This window comes from Aspergillus candidus (genome assembly GCF_002847045.1).
Source record: "Aspergillus candidus strain CBS 102.13 unplaced genomic scaffold BDW47scaffold_7, whole genome shotgun sequence".
Classification (NCBI taxonomy): Eukaryota; Fungi; Ascomycota; class Eurotiomycetes; order Eurotiales; family Aspergillaceae; genus Aspergillus; species Aspergillus candidus.
The window spans coordinates 413,799-429,154 of NW_020194012.1; the positions used below are offsets into that span (position 1 = coordinate 413,799).

At 51.9% G+C, this 15,356-nt stretch overlaps 5 protein-coding genes across 5 annotated transcripts; 2 read left to right on the forward strand and 3 right to left on the reverse strand.

The window, feature by feature from the left end:
• Positions 1-183: 183 nt before the first annotated feature.
• Positions 184-2,050, reverse strand: BDW47DRAFT_100847 (ADP-ribosylation factor family protein). The gene is made up of 6 exons (XM_024811539.1): positions 1,814-2,050; positions 1,379-1,720; positions 1,134-1,292; positions 925-1,071; positions 742-854; positions 184-689 (listed from the first exon to the last, which is right to left on the reverse strand). The coding sequence occupies exons 2-6, from the start codon at positions 1,470-1,472 to the stop codon at positions 648-650; spliced, it is 555 nt and encodes a 184-aa protein (XP_024674808.1). The 5' UTR covers positions 1,473-1,720; positions 1,814-2,050; the 3' UTR covers positions 184-647.
• A 2,054-nt stretch (positions 2,051-4,104) lies between these two features.
• Positions 4,105-6,489, forward strand: ccg9 (putative trehalose synthase (Ccg-9); the record flags this gene model as incomplete). The annotated part of the gene is made up of 6 exons (XM_024816029.1): positions 4,105-4,206; positions 4,270-4,679; positions 4,731-5,006; positions 5,070-5,534; positions 5,599-5,708; positions 5,774-6,489. 6 exons carry the CDS (start codon positions 4,105-4,107, stop codon positions 6,487-6,489), a joined length of 2,079 nt encoding a protein of 692 aa, XP_024674809.1.
• Positions 6,490-6,783: 294 nt separating this feature from the next.
• On the reverse strand, positions 6,784-7,500 carry BDW47DRAFT_123331 (dynactin subunit 5; the record flags this gene model as incomplete). The annotated part of the gene is made up of 2 exons (XM_024816030.1): positions 6,784-7,374; positions 7,462-7,500. 2 exons carry the CDS (start codon positions 7,498-7,500, stop codon positions 6,784-6,786), a joined length of 630 nt encoding a protein of 209 aa, XP_024674810.1.
• Positions 7,501-7,721: 221 nt separating this feature from the next.
• BDW47DRAFT_100857 (LysM peptidoglycan-binding domain-containing protein) lies at positions 7,722-9,457 on the forward strand. Its single transcript, XM_024811540.1, has 2 exons — positions 7,722-8,744; positions 8,863-9,457. The coding sequence occupies exons 1-2, from the start codon at positions 8,402-8,404 to the stop codon at positions 9,099-9,101; spliced, it is 582 nt and encodes a 193-aa protein (XP_024674811.1). The 5' UTR covers positions 7,722-8,401; the 3' UTR covers positions 9,102-9,457.
• A 394-nt stretch (positions 9,458-9,851) lies between these two features.
• Positions 9,852-14,689, reverse strand: BDW47DRAFT_100859 (peroxidase/cytochrome P450 family protein). The gene is made up of 12 exons (XM_024811541.1): positions 13,709-14,689; positions 13,543-13,640; positions 13,243-13,484; positions 12,841-13,186; positions 12,697-12,787; positions 12,312-12,642; positions 11,911-12,254; positions 11,369-11,856; positions 10,904-11,318; positions 10,583-10,822; positions 10,222-10,501; positions 9,852-10,162 (listed from the first exon to the last, which is right to left on the reverse strand). Exons 1-12 carry the CDS (start codon positions 14,108-14,110, stop codon positions 10,104-10,106), a joined length of 3,336 nt encoding a protein of 1,111 aa, XP_024674812.1. The 5' UTR covers positions 14,111-14,689; the 3' UTR covers positions 9,852-10,103.
• Between the last annotated feature and the right edge of the window lie 667 nt (positions 14,690-15,356).

The following is a 15,356-nucleotide window of genomic DNA, read 5'->3' on the forward strand; positions in this document are numbered from 1 at the left end:
GAACAGCTGACACAATCTTCGTCCACATCTACTCTTAAAGCAATTACCCCAAAGGAGAATGGATAAATGATAGAATTAATATTATCGAAGCTGTCTATCTGTGCAAAGCTGCCAAATCAACCCAGTCAGTCATTGCCAACGCGCAAGACAGGCGGGTGCTTGAGTGTGCTGGGGGTGATTTTCTTTGTATCTGTATATGTGCGGGTTCCATTTTCCTTCTATTTGGATCTTTCTACAGCGGAAGAAAATGACAACGGAAATGAGATAGTGCCCGGATCAGGGGGGGCAAGAGTGTGACAAGAAAAGGCAGGTATTAATTAGATATTCAGGGGGGTATTGACATATAAGCCCGTGTGGAAACAAGGGGGATATCATCAGAAGCTAATCGAAGCTGAAAGAGAAGAGAAAAAGAAAAGATAAGGTAAAAAAAAAGGAAAAAAAAAGAAAAAGAAAGAAAAAAGAGGGCGTCAAGGTGGTCGAGACACAGGTTTTAATACTGCGTCTTCTGTCATCAAACCGGACATGAAACGAATGAGGTCGGTTGGTTCCAAGATAGGGTGTTATACACAAGGCCGCGTCGGAGCTGGGATGAGGCCTGTAGTAAGGTCGTTTGGTCGGTCGGGAACGAGTGTGTATGGAGAGATGGCTTATTTCTGGGGTGGCGTCTTGACGTTGTTCGAGAGCCAAGCCTAAAGCGAGTCAACCCTGAAATGAAAATCATGACCGGGGAAAGAAACTTACCAATCCCTCAAAGATACCGGTACCGTCGGTAGCAACACTGGGCGCCACGTACCACAGCTTGTCCTTAAGCTTGTTGAGCTGCAGCGCACTGGTAACCTCTTCAGGGCTCAAGTCTGCAAAAGAGACGGTTAGTCGCATCATTGCAAAAGTGCTGGCTCTCAACAGTGAGTTGCGAATACGTACGGCCTTGAACATCCTGCTTGTTCGCAAACACCAACAGAAGGGCATCCTTCATTTCGCGATCGTTGATGATCTTGTGCAGTTCGGAGCGAGCCTCCTCTATACGAGCGGTGTCGCTGGAATCGACGACGAAGATCAACCCTTGGGTACCTGCATATGCCAACCATCGTTAGTCCCACGAATCCCCGACGACGCATGCAATGGGGTCTTACCGGAGTAGTAGTGTCTCCACAGCGGCCGAATCTTGTCCTGACCACCGACATCCCACACGTTGAACTTGACGTTCTTATAGGTGACACTCTCGACGTTGAAGCCAACGGTGGGGATGGTGGTGACATCCTGGTTTGTGAGTTTAAGTTTATAGAGAATCGCTATCGTGATACCAGGTCAGCCGCTTCCTTCTTCCGAGAGTAAGGGGGAGGCAATGAGTCCTGCAAGAGGGACACGGCCAACTTACTGGTCTTTCCTGCAGCATCGAGTCCCAACATCAGAATCCGCATTTCCTTGGTTCCGAAGATCTTCCCCATAATCTTAGACACTTGACCACCCATTATGACGGTTGAGCGCCTGACGAAAGTCGCGAACAAGACAACAGAGCCGACGAGGTATGAAGGATGAAGAGGGACAGGTCCAAAACTGCAGACGAGAGTCGCGGGAGACTTTTTGACCAGTCGCGATCAGCGTTGCGTCCGAGGGAAATAGAAGAGGGGATGTGACGATCCGATAGAACGGTGGACTCGAGAAGGGGGTTGAGGAGGGGGGAGAGTCCGGAATCAAGACGCAGGCACAAATGCTCCAGCTGGTAGTTCGCGCAACAACAATCAGCCAACGTTCTGATCAGAACTGCACACAGAAAGGAAGAAAAACCCAATCAAGAGATGCATCTACTTACAACAGAGACAAGACAGCGCAGAGGGGAATTGTTGGTGTGCTTCACCAGTGTGGCAGGAGGCGGAGGAGGACGTGCCAGGAGCGCAAGTAAACCAACCCCGATCGATTAATTAATTTAGTTTAATTAAATTAAAAACTCGGTGTTCCAAAGCGAGGGGCAATCCACACGAGGGACTTTGGAGCAGGACTAATGAAATTACAGCAATAAAATAAAGGGAAACAGACCAGAAAGCAAAAATTAAATTAAGGACAGTCAAACAATTGATGGAGTAAATAATGGATCGCGCAGTCTCCAGGGTGGGTTTTTTGGGCGCTCTGAAAGATCCGTAAAAGGGGTTGATGCCGCTGACTCAGCCCGGCCAAGCAATTCGGGGGTTTCATGGCCTGAATGGCCTGGTCCCTGCGTCGATTCCTCCATCACCATGGAGTTGAAGACCTTTCGAGCGGCTCCTCTGGCTCCAATTTCCCTGGCTTTCATCACGAAATAACCGTCACCACAGGTTCCTCCGGGGAAGCGTCTCTCGTGGGGTCCCACTGTGCGTGATATATATGTTGCTCCTTGATCTATCAACAATCAGATGCACCGGAGTCTCCCGCGGATGGAGACACTCCACGCTTAATAAGTGTCACTGGTAAAGAAGTGTCAATATATATATCACACGCAGTGAAAGTGAAACCCAGGTGATCTCGGTGCTGTAGGAGAGGTACTGTGTGAGGGGGGGGTGTTCTTTTCCTTCCTCAGACGATATACTAAGGATAAGAGACTCGACCTGCCTCGCAGATCATTAAGTGTGTCTCTGACGCGCAGTTTCCCCAACTGCTATGATCTGTAATAAAGTCAACATCGCAGGTCCTCACCAAGAAAAATACCACAGACCAGCGAACGCATCTTGCTTGCCGTTGAACATTACTTTGGCGTAAGCCCTCGGCAATGTCGCGGGCCGTCTGTATATCATGCTACGAGCTGGACCCCAGGAGGCCTTCATGCCCATGGAGGATGATGCTGTCATTAGGTGGAAGAAGACGGTTGTTGAAACCTGCTATCGTCGGTGATATGCTTTCCTCTGCTATTAGACTGTCCTCGCCGTCTCCATCACGCCATTCGTGGTATTGAACTCCACAGAGATAATAACTTCGGATCATCCCGTAGTCACCAGCGTGGTATGACCTATATCGAGGCGACAGCGACCGTCAAAGTACTCGTCCTGACTGTATGGGATAATTGAAATTGTATCGACCTCCATCATGGAGAGTTGCAGATACAACGGCTCAAACCCTAGACAAGGGTATAAATCCCTCACACGAACGCACGGCAGGTCATCACCGCCACCCAATGTTCATATTACTTCTGAAGTGCAATATCCTGAGCCAGGGAACGATCGATTGCATATCCTGTGTAGCACCTTGTCTCGCGGCGGAATCGGGACACGGGGGAGTGGGATTTATCCCGTACAAGGATAGCCTGCCTTTCTATGACATCAGCGGTCAAGGGAACAAGACATACCAGGCACCAGCCGCAAAGCATGGACGAAGATGTGAATGTTCATTTTTGTTGCCACTCCAAGCAACGGCAACCCAGATAGGTATGACAAAAACCTGGCTGATATAACGGTTTAACTATATCATTGATTTATTCGATTCATGACTGGAATCTTTTACTCATAGGCTGAGCCACCACTATCTGTGGACAGGGCAATGAGGTACAGCATATGAGATGCATAATTGACCTGGATTAGAGTTGGAATGATCTACCGTGGGGCCGGCAGAGGGCGGAGATTGCCGCGATCTGGTTCGGAATGTGGGTAGATCTTCCCCTCGAACTTGTCGGATACATTGGTGGAATGTTCAGAAATTCGGTACCTACTCTCCAAATAATGATTCCTTTTCAATGGGTTCCAATGTCACTGGCTGAAGAAAACCGGGTTCTTTGAGCCAAGGCCCGGGAGAGTGAATCACCGGTTGCGGTGCCGGATAACGTCAGAGACCGAGTGGTGAAGTCACTTGGATGCTTGCTCGTACAACACTTTGTGCCTTTGTGTTTCGCCTCCTCCCCCTCTTCTACTTCCCTTCTTCTTTCCTTCTCTCCTTCCTTTTTCCCACACTCGTACCATAGCTCTGTCTTCCTACTTGGGTAGTACTGTTTTCGATCCTGGAATACCCAGAGTACCAGTAGGACCTGTGGCTCGCGTACACTCTATTGTGCTTCTCGTCCTATAAAGCTTTCTCTTCCCGATCAGGTAGCATTGTTGTGCCTTCCAGATTCCATCTCGTCGACTTGATTATTCTCCAGAAATGGCTGACCCAGCTATCTTTCGACGCCGTTCCTCGGTGCACCAGCATCGGCGTCTATCGACTCCCCTGCACAAGCATCAATGGGACGCGCCTCCAACTTCTGTATGTTTGTCATCTTGGTCCTTCTCCGGCCGGTTAATCTGACCCCTCTTCTCTGTTCTCTAGACCATCTATGCCGGCCTGTCAGTAGACTTATCCGAGGATGGGAGCGCCACAGTCGCTGTCGCGATCCGCGATACCACATATCTCCTGGACTTCCTGCAGCACAAGGTCCCAGCTGCCGACAAGCAGACGGTATCCGACCAGATCACAGACTTTATCGTAAAGAAGCTGTTCAGTTTCAGCGAGAGGCACTTGGAGAAGGTGGTTGGATGTGCCATGCCGAGGCGTCTGTTCGAGGAATGCCCCTTGCTCTGCTCGCGTCTCTGGGCTGAAATAGACGTCATTCCCCTCGTCCTTCCACAGGACCACAGAGATGGCTGGGAACATTTCCTGTCTCACTCAGGCGGCAAGGACGGTTGGGTTACGCGGACCTTGGACGAACAAGCGGAGTCGATGGGCCGCAAATGCGTCAGGTATGATGGCATAAATCACTTTCAGTGAAGCAGAGACTAAATTCCTCGAAGAGTTTTCGGCCCGGAGAATCAGCCACTGCTGCAAGTCGGTTTTGCAGGCTTGGTGGAGGTGGACACTGCATTCCACGTCAAACTGGCGAACCTGGACGATTTCAAAAAGACCGTCGAGGCCAACACATGGGCTGCGGTCCAGCATTACGCCAAGGACTTGAAAGACAGGAAGGTCAAGATTGCTTTCTTCAGCGCCACCCCCCAGGGCGGCGGTGTGGCACTGATGAGACATGCCCTGGTCCGCTTCTCCCATTACCTCGGGACTCGTATTGACTGGTGAGTCTATCTCCTCTGTAACGGTGGTACTATTTGAGAGATTCCTGGCCTAACCCCCATTAGGTACGTTCCCAAGCCACGCCCGGGGGTCTTCCGTGTGACCAAAAACAACCACAACATTCTCCAAGGCGTCGCCGATCCCGATCAGCGCCTAAGTAAACGAGATCACGACATCGTGACGGACTGGATTGACGAGAACGCGCAGCGGTACTGGCTGCGCGAAAATGGGCCTCTTCTTCATCCGTCCAAGGGCGGTGCCGACGTGATCATCATTGACGATCCGCAAATGCCAGCTCTTATCCCTCTCGCGAAGAAGATGGCCCCGGATAGGCCTGTCATCTTTCGCAGTCACATCCAGGTTCGAAGTGATCTGATTAGTGCCGAGGGAAGCCCCCAAGCGGACGCGTGGAAATTTCTCTGGAGTCAAATCCAGCCGGCGGATGTGTTCCTCGCCCATCCGGTGCGTGCCTTCGTGCCGCACACCGTGCCGGATGAGAAGGTGGGTTACATGCCTGCATCTACTGACTGGTATGTATCGCGGTCACAGACATCCCCCCACCTGCTAGGGACACGGCGAGCTAACAGTCCACAGGCTCGACGGGTTGAACAAGCACATGCATGATTGGGATGTGGCCTTCTACGGGCGCAATTTCAACGCCGTCTGCCGGAACTCGGGCATGCCCACCATCAACTTTCCCGATGGTAAGACCGAGCCTCCCGAACAACAATGCGAGAACTCCGCGTCCGGATTGGCTGACACATTGCAGACGAGTACATCGTCCAGATCGCACGGTTCGATCCATCCAAAGGCATCAGCGACGTTGTGGATTCGTACGACAAGTTCTACAACAAGTTCGCAGCCAGTCACCCGACTAGGAAGCCACCTATGCTCCTCATTTGCGGCCACGGCTCCGTTGACGATCCGGACGGTGCAATCGTCTACGACAGCACGGTCGCCCATATCGAAACATTCGTGCCCTACCTCATGAAACAGATTTGCGTCGTGCGCCTGGGACCGTCAGATCAGCTTTTGAATGCGCTCATGTCCAAGGCCAAGGTTGCACTGCAGCTGTCCACACGCGAGGGCTTTGAGATCAAGGTCTCGGAGGCCCTCCACAAGGGGAAGCCGGTGATCGCTACTCGCGCCGGTGGTATTCCCTTGCAGGTGACCAACGAGAAGAACGGCTTCCTCGTCGACGTGGGTGATACCGAAGCCGTGGCGGAGCACTTGTATGATCTGTGTACGGATGACGAGCTGTACCACCGGATGGCCCGGTATGCACGCGAGAATGTCTTTGACGAGGTCAGTACCGTCGGTAATGCGCTGAACTGGTTCTATCTGGCGTCGAAGATGACCAAGTCCGAGGAGGTCAAACCGAATGGGCGGTGGATCCAAGACATGGCGCGGGAGGAAGCAAACCTGGCGTTTACCGCCCAGGATAGTTTCATGAAGAGGACGATTGACCCAGCCAAGGCGGGGTAAGGGTCGACTTCTTACAGGAAGAGACGGTACGAGAATCGGAAGATGAAAGCAATTGGTAGTTTTTTTTTGGGGGGGGGGGGCAGGTTTAAAAGAACAAATAAAAAATCAAAAGAGAAGCAAAGCCGTAAAAGCCGTATTGCAGTCATCAATGGACAAGAAACACAAGGGACCAGGGTGGGGGTATAATGCGTATGATAGAACCCAGGTAAACAACAAAAAACGCACCATAAATGATCGAACGCCCTAAGATCCAAAGCCCAAAGCCATCATCACCTTTCTCTCCCTCTCTCTCTTTCACCCCCTCCCCACCAGGCGATACCTCTCTCGCGCCATGCCTCCCTCCGCCCCCTCAACCCCATACCCTTCACCCACCTCCCCGACAATCCTCGCCGGCGCACCACCAACGACACACCAACTAGGCACGACCATCCCAGGCGCCACGATCGCCCCATCCAACACATAAGCAAAGTCCTTCAAGATAGCCATGCTCCCAATGACCGCGTCCCGCCCGATATGCACATGGTTCCCAACAGTGGCCGCCTCCACGACCGCCCTCTCCCCAACAAACACATGGTCGCCGATTTTCAGCGGGAAGAACGAAAGGACCCCGCGGTGCAACCGCGACGGCGGGCGCAGGATCGCCTGCTTCGAAATATAGCTGTATCGGCCGACGGAGATCGCGACGGAGGGCGAATGCGCGGATGATGATGATGAAGTTGATGCTTGGCCGTCGGGGGCGGATGATGATGACGACGATGACGATGAGGACGCGCGGTAGAGGTCACCGCGGATGACGGCTTCGGCTTGAATAACGGTCTTGCCGCCTAGGATGATGTGCTGTGTTCCGTGGATCATGGACCGGCGGGAGATTTTGTTCCCCGTGTCCTGTAGTAGGTGAGTCGGTTAGTTTAGTTTGGCTTTGTTTTTCATTTTTTTGTTTCTGGTATGGTGGATGTTTCCTGGTCAATGTACCGTCTCGATGTATTCGCCCTTGACTGCTTTGGGGGGCATCTTGCTGGAATGTTGAATTGGCCTATTGAATGCCTTCTTGCTGGGCGATTCAATTCCGATGATGACGGGGATGTTTGGAGACCATTCCAAGGCGGTGGGATAGTCACGGCAATATTGGGCGGTGTAATTGTATACTTCGTCTATTTTTATCGTCGTCCATCTCTTTGATTTGTGGTTTTCCTCCTCAATCACACCCCAGGATGTCAATTTGCTCTTCCGAACCTCATCAACCCGACTCTGGGTATGATTGGTACGGATTCTTCATGCATACACCCTATGCGCCAAGCGTCACGACCATTGGACGGTTGTCACAGTAGTTCGAGAGCTGTACAGCCAAGTACATGCAATATCATGTCACAGTGAAACATACGACTCGTCACAGTTGTCAAACATCTCCCATTTCTAAGACATTGATTCTCAATCAGAGACAATATGCAGTGAAGACTACTCTCCAGTGGACGGATCGGCTTCCTCAACTCGGAAATACCTCAAATGGGAGGCATCACATGCCGTCATGAACGTTCCCATCTGGACCAAGTCGGGGTTCCCAGCATCGTTGGCATCCTTGTACTACCGGGTCATTATGGGCATCCGTCTCGTTGCCGATGGAGAGTGGGGTTTTTTGAGCATGTTCGTTCGTCTTGGATGCCTGAACACGAGTGCGTTCCCGACATGGCCGCATTTGCTTCCCGTTGGATACCAACCAGGACAAGCAAGCACAGTCATGATCACACGGTGATCCGGTAGCATCCGTTTGGGTATTTGATACTCCTCGCAGGGAGGTAGGTGCTGTGCGATATCCTAGAATTTCGAACATATAAAACGCCCCCACGGCGCCGCTCCAGTATCCCCAATCAAGCCATCACCGCGTGCAAACTCATCAACCACCGCCACCATCACCATGCTTTTCTCCCAGATCCTACCCGCAGGGCTTTTCCTGCTCGGCCTCGCACAGGCCGCGGCTGTCGCCAGACCACGTTCGTCGCAGGATTCCAACGCCGCGACAATGGAGATGGCCACGGCAACAGTCGCTAGCGCCCCTATCCCAGTCCAGAGCGGCGTCGCGTCAAACTGCAATTCCTTTTACCAGGTGAAGACCGGCGATACCTGCATCGGTATCCAAACCCATTTCCACAACTTCACCCTCAACGAATTCTACAAATGGAACCCCGCCATCGGGACCAACTGTCAAGTTCTCCTAGCCGGCTATTACGTCTGCGTCGGGACAGCTCCAGCTCCCACCCGTACGCGCCCCCACCCCCCTTCAATTACTTACTTTATGCTCCTTTCTCTGTTTGCATCTGCTGCCCTTGCAGAAAGCGGGGTAGGAAGGAAAGAAGAAAACTCTAACTTCCCCTACAGCAGACCCCCCAACCACCCCCTCCCCAACCCAACCGGGCATCGCCGCTCCCTGCTCCAAGTACTACGCAGCCGTCTCAGGCGACACCTGCATCGGAATCACCACCCAATATCCCAACCTAACCGTCAGCAAATTCTTGGAATGGAACCCCGCCGTTGGCAACGACTGCACCAACCTCCTAGCCGGGTACTACTACTGCGTCGACGTGCCAGCCGCAGGAGGAGCTCCGAGGCAACAGTGACACTGCCGCTGCCCCTTGACGATGACCTAGGGTAACCTGGCTTGTGTAGTAGGAGAGGGTGCAGGGCAGGGAAATCAAAGTTCCGATGTCACCTGCGTGGGAGATTCGCCCTTCTTGTGTCGGGCGTGTGCCCCGCAGGTGGTACATCCGTTGGAGACTTGCTCTGCAGGACCTGTTCTTCGTTGGGTGGGTAAACTGTGTGGTATGGTATGGTGTGGTGTGGTAGGAAGTGAGATGCATTAATACTTAATTTAGTTATGTCTTTTGTCTTTTTCTTTTTGGGGGGTGGTATTGTTAGGTACCTGTCAAGGAGGGGATACTGTTTGTTTTAAACAGCCATACCATAACATGACATACCATAATTACTATTGATTGCTTGCCATATATTTGCCACTGATGTTTTTGCAAGGCATGAGGGAGTTCAGGGATGTAAAATATTATATCCTTAGGTATTGCCTGCTATACTACTCCGTAGGTCGTCTTCATGGCTAGCCACCTTGAAGGACAACCATTTCACTAATTGGTCTTGAGCAGATGTAAATAGATTTCAAGTCTTATATCCTTCATGCGAGTATTTAAATACACTACTTCTGGGTGTTCAGTTGTGTTATCCGAGAAGATAGTACGACATACATTGGCAGAACAGATGGCAATCTCCGGGGGCCAAAGGGGGCCTACGAATGAAGATGAATAAGGAAACACGATGCAAAAACACTATAAAACCCAGAAACATCATTCGTTATCACTACACATGGCTAGCACCAAATTATATATTAACCTATCAGTCAATCAATACCCACCAACCGAAGAAGATGTACTACCCAATCTGGCCCCCTGGTGGGTGGTATCCAAACGACGCGGAAAGAGAACAAAAGGTAAAAAAGCCCAACGACATAAATAAGCAAACAGGATATCTCAAGTAGTAGCAGTAAGTTCTAGCCCAGCAGTTCCATCACCATTTAGAAGAGTAAACGCTCGTCATGTTGGTTTGTTGGTTTATCTTTATGAAGCGATCTTCTTCTTGGGCGCGGGGATTTCGCCGTCGTAGTGGATTTTGAAGGCTGGAACGATCCCGTTAGTCATATAGTGTGGTTTGAATCATAGTAATAAGAAGACTTACTCGTCGCAAACGGCGAGTAGCTGCCCCAGTCCTCGCGCATATACAGGTAGTAGCCGCCCTCGCGCGGGATCTTCTTGAAGACACCCTGGCGACCAGGGGCGCGGCGGATGTTCTGCAGACGGCCGACGACGCGCAGCATGGCTGTCAGGGCGAGCAAGCTGGCTTCCTTGCCTAGGCCGGTGTGCGGGCCGAGACCGTACTGAATGTACGAGTCCATGGGACGGTCCAGACGGACTTCGCTGGGGTCGGGAAACACGTTGGGGTCACGGTTGGCTTTGACCTAAAGGGGGAGCGAGGGGAATTGGTTAGTTTGACAGGAAGAAGCCGGGTTGTGCAGGGTAGTGGAGGGGGGGGGACTTACGGCGCCAACGAAGATTTTTTCGCCCTTTTTGATGTTGATTTGGCCGCTCTCGTCGTTGAGGGTCATGTCTGTCTCTGCCTCGCGGAACGAGCCAAAGGTTCCGTTGAGGCGGAAGGCTTCCAGGCAGTAGCGCATTAGCTTCTCTTCGGCCTCCTTGCTATCGTCCTTGGATAAGCGGTTGATCTCGGGGAGGTGCTTCTTGCCCTCATCGGAGAGGTAGTAGTCGATGATTTGGGTGAACTTTGGGAGGTGTCAGCTGTGTACCGTACAGAATAAAAGTATATAGCGAGCGGAAATTAGGAGCTCAAGAGTGATTCCTACCATCTGAGACTGGTTGTGCGACATGGCCACAGCAGCGGGGAAGACATGCGACCAGGTCACTTCCGAGACATCCAGGCCGCTGTCCAACAGCTTCTTGATCAGCTGGTCACCGTACTCCTTGAGGGCATTGTGACCATCGTTGAAGCTGTCGATAAACCGCGAGAGGAACCCGGGGGCGCTGATTGATTTGACATGGCCCTCGATAATACTACCGAGCTGCTCGGAGACTGCTTGGGCGGCTTTGTGCAGCTGGAAAGACTTGGGGGGGTCGATGTCAAAGAAAACGCTGTTGAAGACAACAGCCATGATCTTGAACATCTCGTGCTCGGTAAAGACACCGCGAGAATTGTCTCCCGCCTTCAGAGGAAGCGAAAAGAGCTTGGAGGCAAAGTGCACGGGGGCCAGGTTGCCGACACTGGCACAGTCAGTTTCTGGAGAAAAGAGAGAAGATAGTACCGCACTTACTCCCGAATAATGTCAACCTGCTTGATGCTACCCAGTCTGCCAGAATTATCCTGCAACAACTTGACAGTGATGGCTTCATAGAAGTCCTTGATGTTTTTCCTCCACTGGTCGTTGTCCAGGTTCTTGCTCCAAAAATCACCATCGCCTCCGCCGGACGTGAGCGACGTAAGGCCGCCCCAAACAACGCGGAAGTCCGTAGGGTTCTCCAAGGCTTTCTTCACGTTGGGGTAAGACACCAACGTAGCATGAGGCGGCGTAAAGCTGGGACGATCGTATGAATACTCTTTTTCTCGGTCCAAGTGCTGCATGATCTTTCTGTTTTCACTGGGGATCGTCATGGGGTAGTGAGCATAGATGGAGTCCGGCTTGTACCAGTTCGGGAAGGCCCTCATGGCGAGCTTGTAGAAAACGCATCCTTGGTTGATGTTGAGGTCGTAGCGAGATTCGTTGTAACCCCAGTTGGTTAAGTTGCGAGGATTGTAGTCAATCTGAGTGGCATTAGGCATATATTGCGAGCAAGAACATCGAGAGGGTCGACTTACCGTGTAGTGACGGTCACCACGGACAAGGGCCACAGCGTCCGAGAGGACGGCACGGGAGATGGTGTAGGTGGGGGCAATGCCAACACCAGGAATCATTGGCGGCTTTGCTTCCTCGGAAACAATACCAGGGTACAACTCAACATAATCGGGATGGTCGTAGAGATTGCGGAGCGACTCGGCGATCTCCGGGTCGGAGTTGATCTCCTCGAACGATTCGTACGGCTTCAAGTCGAAGAACTTACGGAACTCGTTGAGCGAGCCAACGTTCCAGCGGCGACCCTGCTCAATACCGAGGATCTCCATAGCCCGAAGAGCTTTGGGAACGTTCTTCGCGCCGAACGAGCCTGCCACGGGTCAGTCGCCAACCCACATTAATCCGGTCGTGACGGGAAAGCACTTACCAGCGACGTCCTCAGCGGCGTTGGACAGAATGTTGACGAGTTCCTCATCCTTGAAGGTTCCATCCTCCTGGCGCTCAAGGCGGGCAAAAGTGCGCTTGGAAGGGTCCGGGTTTAGGCCCTTCTCGTACTTTCCAAGTCCCATCAGCAGCTCGGGAATAGAGATTTCCTCGGCGGGCTTGCCCATGAGCTCCTCGTAGATCTCCTCGGTATACTTCTCGTCGTTGGCACTAATGGCGGAGTGCCAGCGGTAGGCCAAGTTGAACTCTACGGAGCATTGGTTGCCCAAGCCCGACGGGGTGGTGTCATGGCCGTCCATCTGAGCTCGTGGGTCCTACTAATAGTCAGAACTTGCGACTAGCGTCTGTTTACCCGATGATTCACGTACCAAGCACCAGGTGCTGTTAACTCTGTTCAGGTTGACGATGGTGCGGAGATAATCGTAGAGTGTGATGTTGATGTAGAGACCACAAGTGATACTAGATTCCTGTCAGAAAGCGTGTGGAGTGGTGAGGGATATCCAAATACATACAGTCGCCCAGTCTGGAAGAGGTCTTCATCATACTTGGCCCAAGCCTTTTGAGCTTCTTCTTCAGAAAGGTGCGCAGCGGGCTTGTTGAAGCGGCCATTTTCATTTACCACCGCCAGTTGCTCAACAACGTAGTTGTGGAAGCGATTGAGCATGACCAGAAGAACACAGCACGCAGCGGGGAAAGCTTGCAGACGAGGCTCAGAGAAAGAATCGGGCTTCAGCTTGCCATCCTTGTGGGTTCGGACGAGGTCTTGTTCCTTCTGCACATCACCATAAAGAATAGAGAGGTCCAGATAGCCAGACGTCTTATTCATGTGGGGGGCCCTGTAGTCGGTTTGGAAGATATCTGCGAGCGTCAGCAAAGTGGCTCGTGGGCCCGTCGTCGGTCCAACAGAGGCTTACCGTGGATGATTAAGGAAGCCCAATCGAAGAATAGACTGGAAACGTTGTTGGGGTTTGGCTTGAACTTCTCACGGGCGAAAAGGCAATCGAAGATGAGACCAGCGTCCGGCAAGCCGCCGGGCTGAATCGTCATCGGCTGGATTGAGCGAGCATAGGGCGTGTTGGCAGCACCCAACCAAGGAAGCGTGGGGTTGTTGTTAGAGCCGTCTGCGCTGCGGTAGGCATACTCATCTCCCATATAACTGTCACAATTCATCTCAGTATGTTACGCCTCACTCCCAAGAACCATTGGCAACTTACGAGAGAGGCGGGTGTGGCAACGATCCCCAAAGTTGATCCAGAAATTGATTGGTGAGTTCGGAGCGGGCCTTGGAATGCGCAGGCAGACTCGAAACAAGCTAAAGAGAAGCGACACTATATTAGTCCCAGGGTGACGGAGCGCATAGTGTTCACTTCGGGAGCTCACCTGGATAATGCGCTCCATGAGCATAGTCTTGTCGGGGATTTTCTCGCCCTTGGCCATGGTCGAGACCATCTCCTTCAATGTGCCAATGTCCTTAAGACCCATGGTCTTCAAATCCGCCATCAACCCGGGTGAATCCTCATTGCTGCCATCCGAAGTCTGGCCAGGCAGTGGGGTTTTCGAAGCGTGCAACACCTGGGAGTATTTTTCAAAGGGGTTGGTGGCCTCGTTGGCGCCTTTTTTGCTGCGCTCCCAGTTCTCTTCTGTAGACTTGCGCGTCGGAGGCGGCGAGGACGACAACATCTTGGACTGGCGCTTGCTGGCCTTGGTGCCATTCTGCTTCGGTTCACCGTCGGCTTTCGAGTCCTTCGACTTCTTGAATTGAGTAGAAAACCTCCGCAACATGTTGGCGGGTATTATGTAGACAGACTAGTACTATTAAAACAGGGCCAATATGAAAGTGGGCGAAGGAGAGATATCTTTCAGAGACCCAGGTGAAGGAAGCAGGCAGCGAGCCAAGAAAGAGGAGGAAAATAAACAAATCGACGTGAGCACGATCGACTTCAAGCCTTTTAATAAGAAAAGTACTTGATCGGTCACCCTGGAGTCAACTCAGATGTGGGTCCCCACCCACCAAATGCAATGGACAGAAATGGCAATAATTGTTAATATATGTTGCATAAGGGGCTTGATTCAGAGTGCTGAGGAGACGCCAGCGACAATCGCACCCATTCTTTTCTATTATTTCAACCCAGCTTCGACCCGCCCAAATAGTAAGATGCTGGTAGATGGACGATCTTCGCTGACTTTGCGCTGGAGTGGAGATCAAGAAATTATCTCGCATGGGCCTGGTTCAGCCTCAGTTACAAAGGACTCTGCGCTCACTGGCGATCCGGGTCGAGGGCACCTGAACCCTGAACCATGAGTCCGAATCCACAAGACTGTACGAGGGATATGCTGCATTACAGGGTGCAGCATCTTGGGATGCACGGGGAAAAGAACAAATATTGTTAAGAGGAACAAAAGTAATACCATAATAATAATAAAAAAAATAAAAAAAAACAATCGGGGAAATTGACATATTACGAAGCAACAAACCAAGTAGTAAGATCGGCTTCAAGCTGATCAATTGGGGGAAAACCGAGCCGCTCTCAAACACCACGCAAGCATCAGGCCCGAACCTGAATCGATGCCAAGATGATAAACATTGGAACTGCACGGCAGTCCTCTCTCTACCTGTCGGGTGTCAAGGCCCTGGGCCACCAATCATTCGCTCAGATTGCAACTGGCCCAAGCTCAGGGGGCCAAGTAGTACCGAACTATTGGCTTTTCTACCGGTGAGGTCATGTATGCTGCGATAGTCATCAGCTGAAAGCGCATTCCAACCCAGCGTTCAAATTGACCGATTGTGTAGCCCCGTCCAATACACAGGGGTCAGGTCTTTAACCCCATTGATTGGCACGCCGTACAAGAGACTCGAACTCACGGGGGCGTGCTGAAGACAATCGACTATGGAAGGTCGAGAGCATTAGTATTCAGTAGTGTAGTGGCCGTATCCCCATCAAATCCACTCGCAGAGATTTGAGTGGAGCCTGATCGGTGACCGTCCATTCCGAGAGCTAGACAGGAAGCCCACGCGCGTAAGGACGGA

Bases quoted from the DNA above. Each gene is read 5' to 3' on its own strand.
- BDW47DRAFT_100847 (XM_024811539.1), bottom strand. From the start codon at position 1,472: ATGGGTGGTCAAGTGTCTAAGATTATGGGGAAGATCTTCGGAACCAAG. The intron at 1,072-1,133 runs GTAAGACCCCAT...TGGCATATGCAG, and splicing joins GTGGAGACACTACTACTCCG to GTACCCAAGGGTTGATCTTC. The intron at 690-741 runs GTAAGTTTCTTT...GACTCGCTTTAG, and splicing joins CCGGTATCTTTGAGGGATTG to GCTTGGCTCTCGAACAACGT.
- BDW47DRAFT_100857 (XM_024811540.1), top strand. From the start codon at position 8,402: ATGCTTTTCTCCCAGATCCTACCCGCAGGGCTTTTCCTGCTCGGCCTC. The intron at 8,745-8,862 runs GTACGCGCCCCC...CTTCCCCTACAG, and splicing joins GACAGCTCCAGCTCCCACCC to CAGACCCCCCAACCACCCCC.
- BDW47DRAFT_100859 (XM_024811541.1), bottom strand. From the start codon at position 14,110: ATGTTGCGGAGGTTTTCTACTCAATTCAAGAAGTCGAAGGACTCGAAA. The intron at 13,485-13,542 runs GTAAGTTGCCAA...GAATTGTGACAG, and splicing joins TTGCCACACCCGCCTCTCTC to TTATATGGGAGATGAGTATG. The intron at 11,319-11,368 runs GTAAGTGCGGTA...TGACTGTGCCAG, and splicing joins CAGGTTGACATTATTCGGGA to TGTCGGCAACCTGGCCCCCG.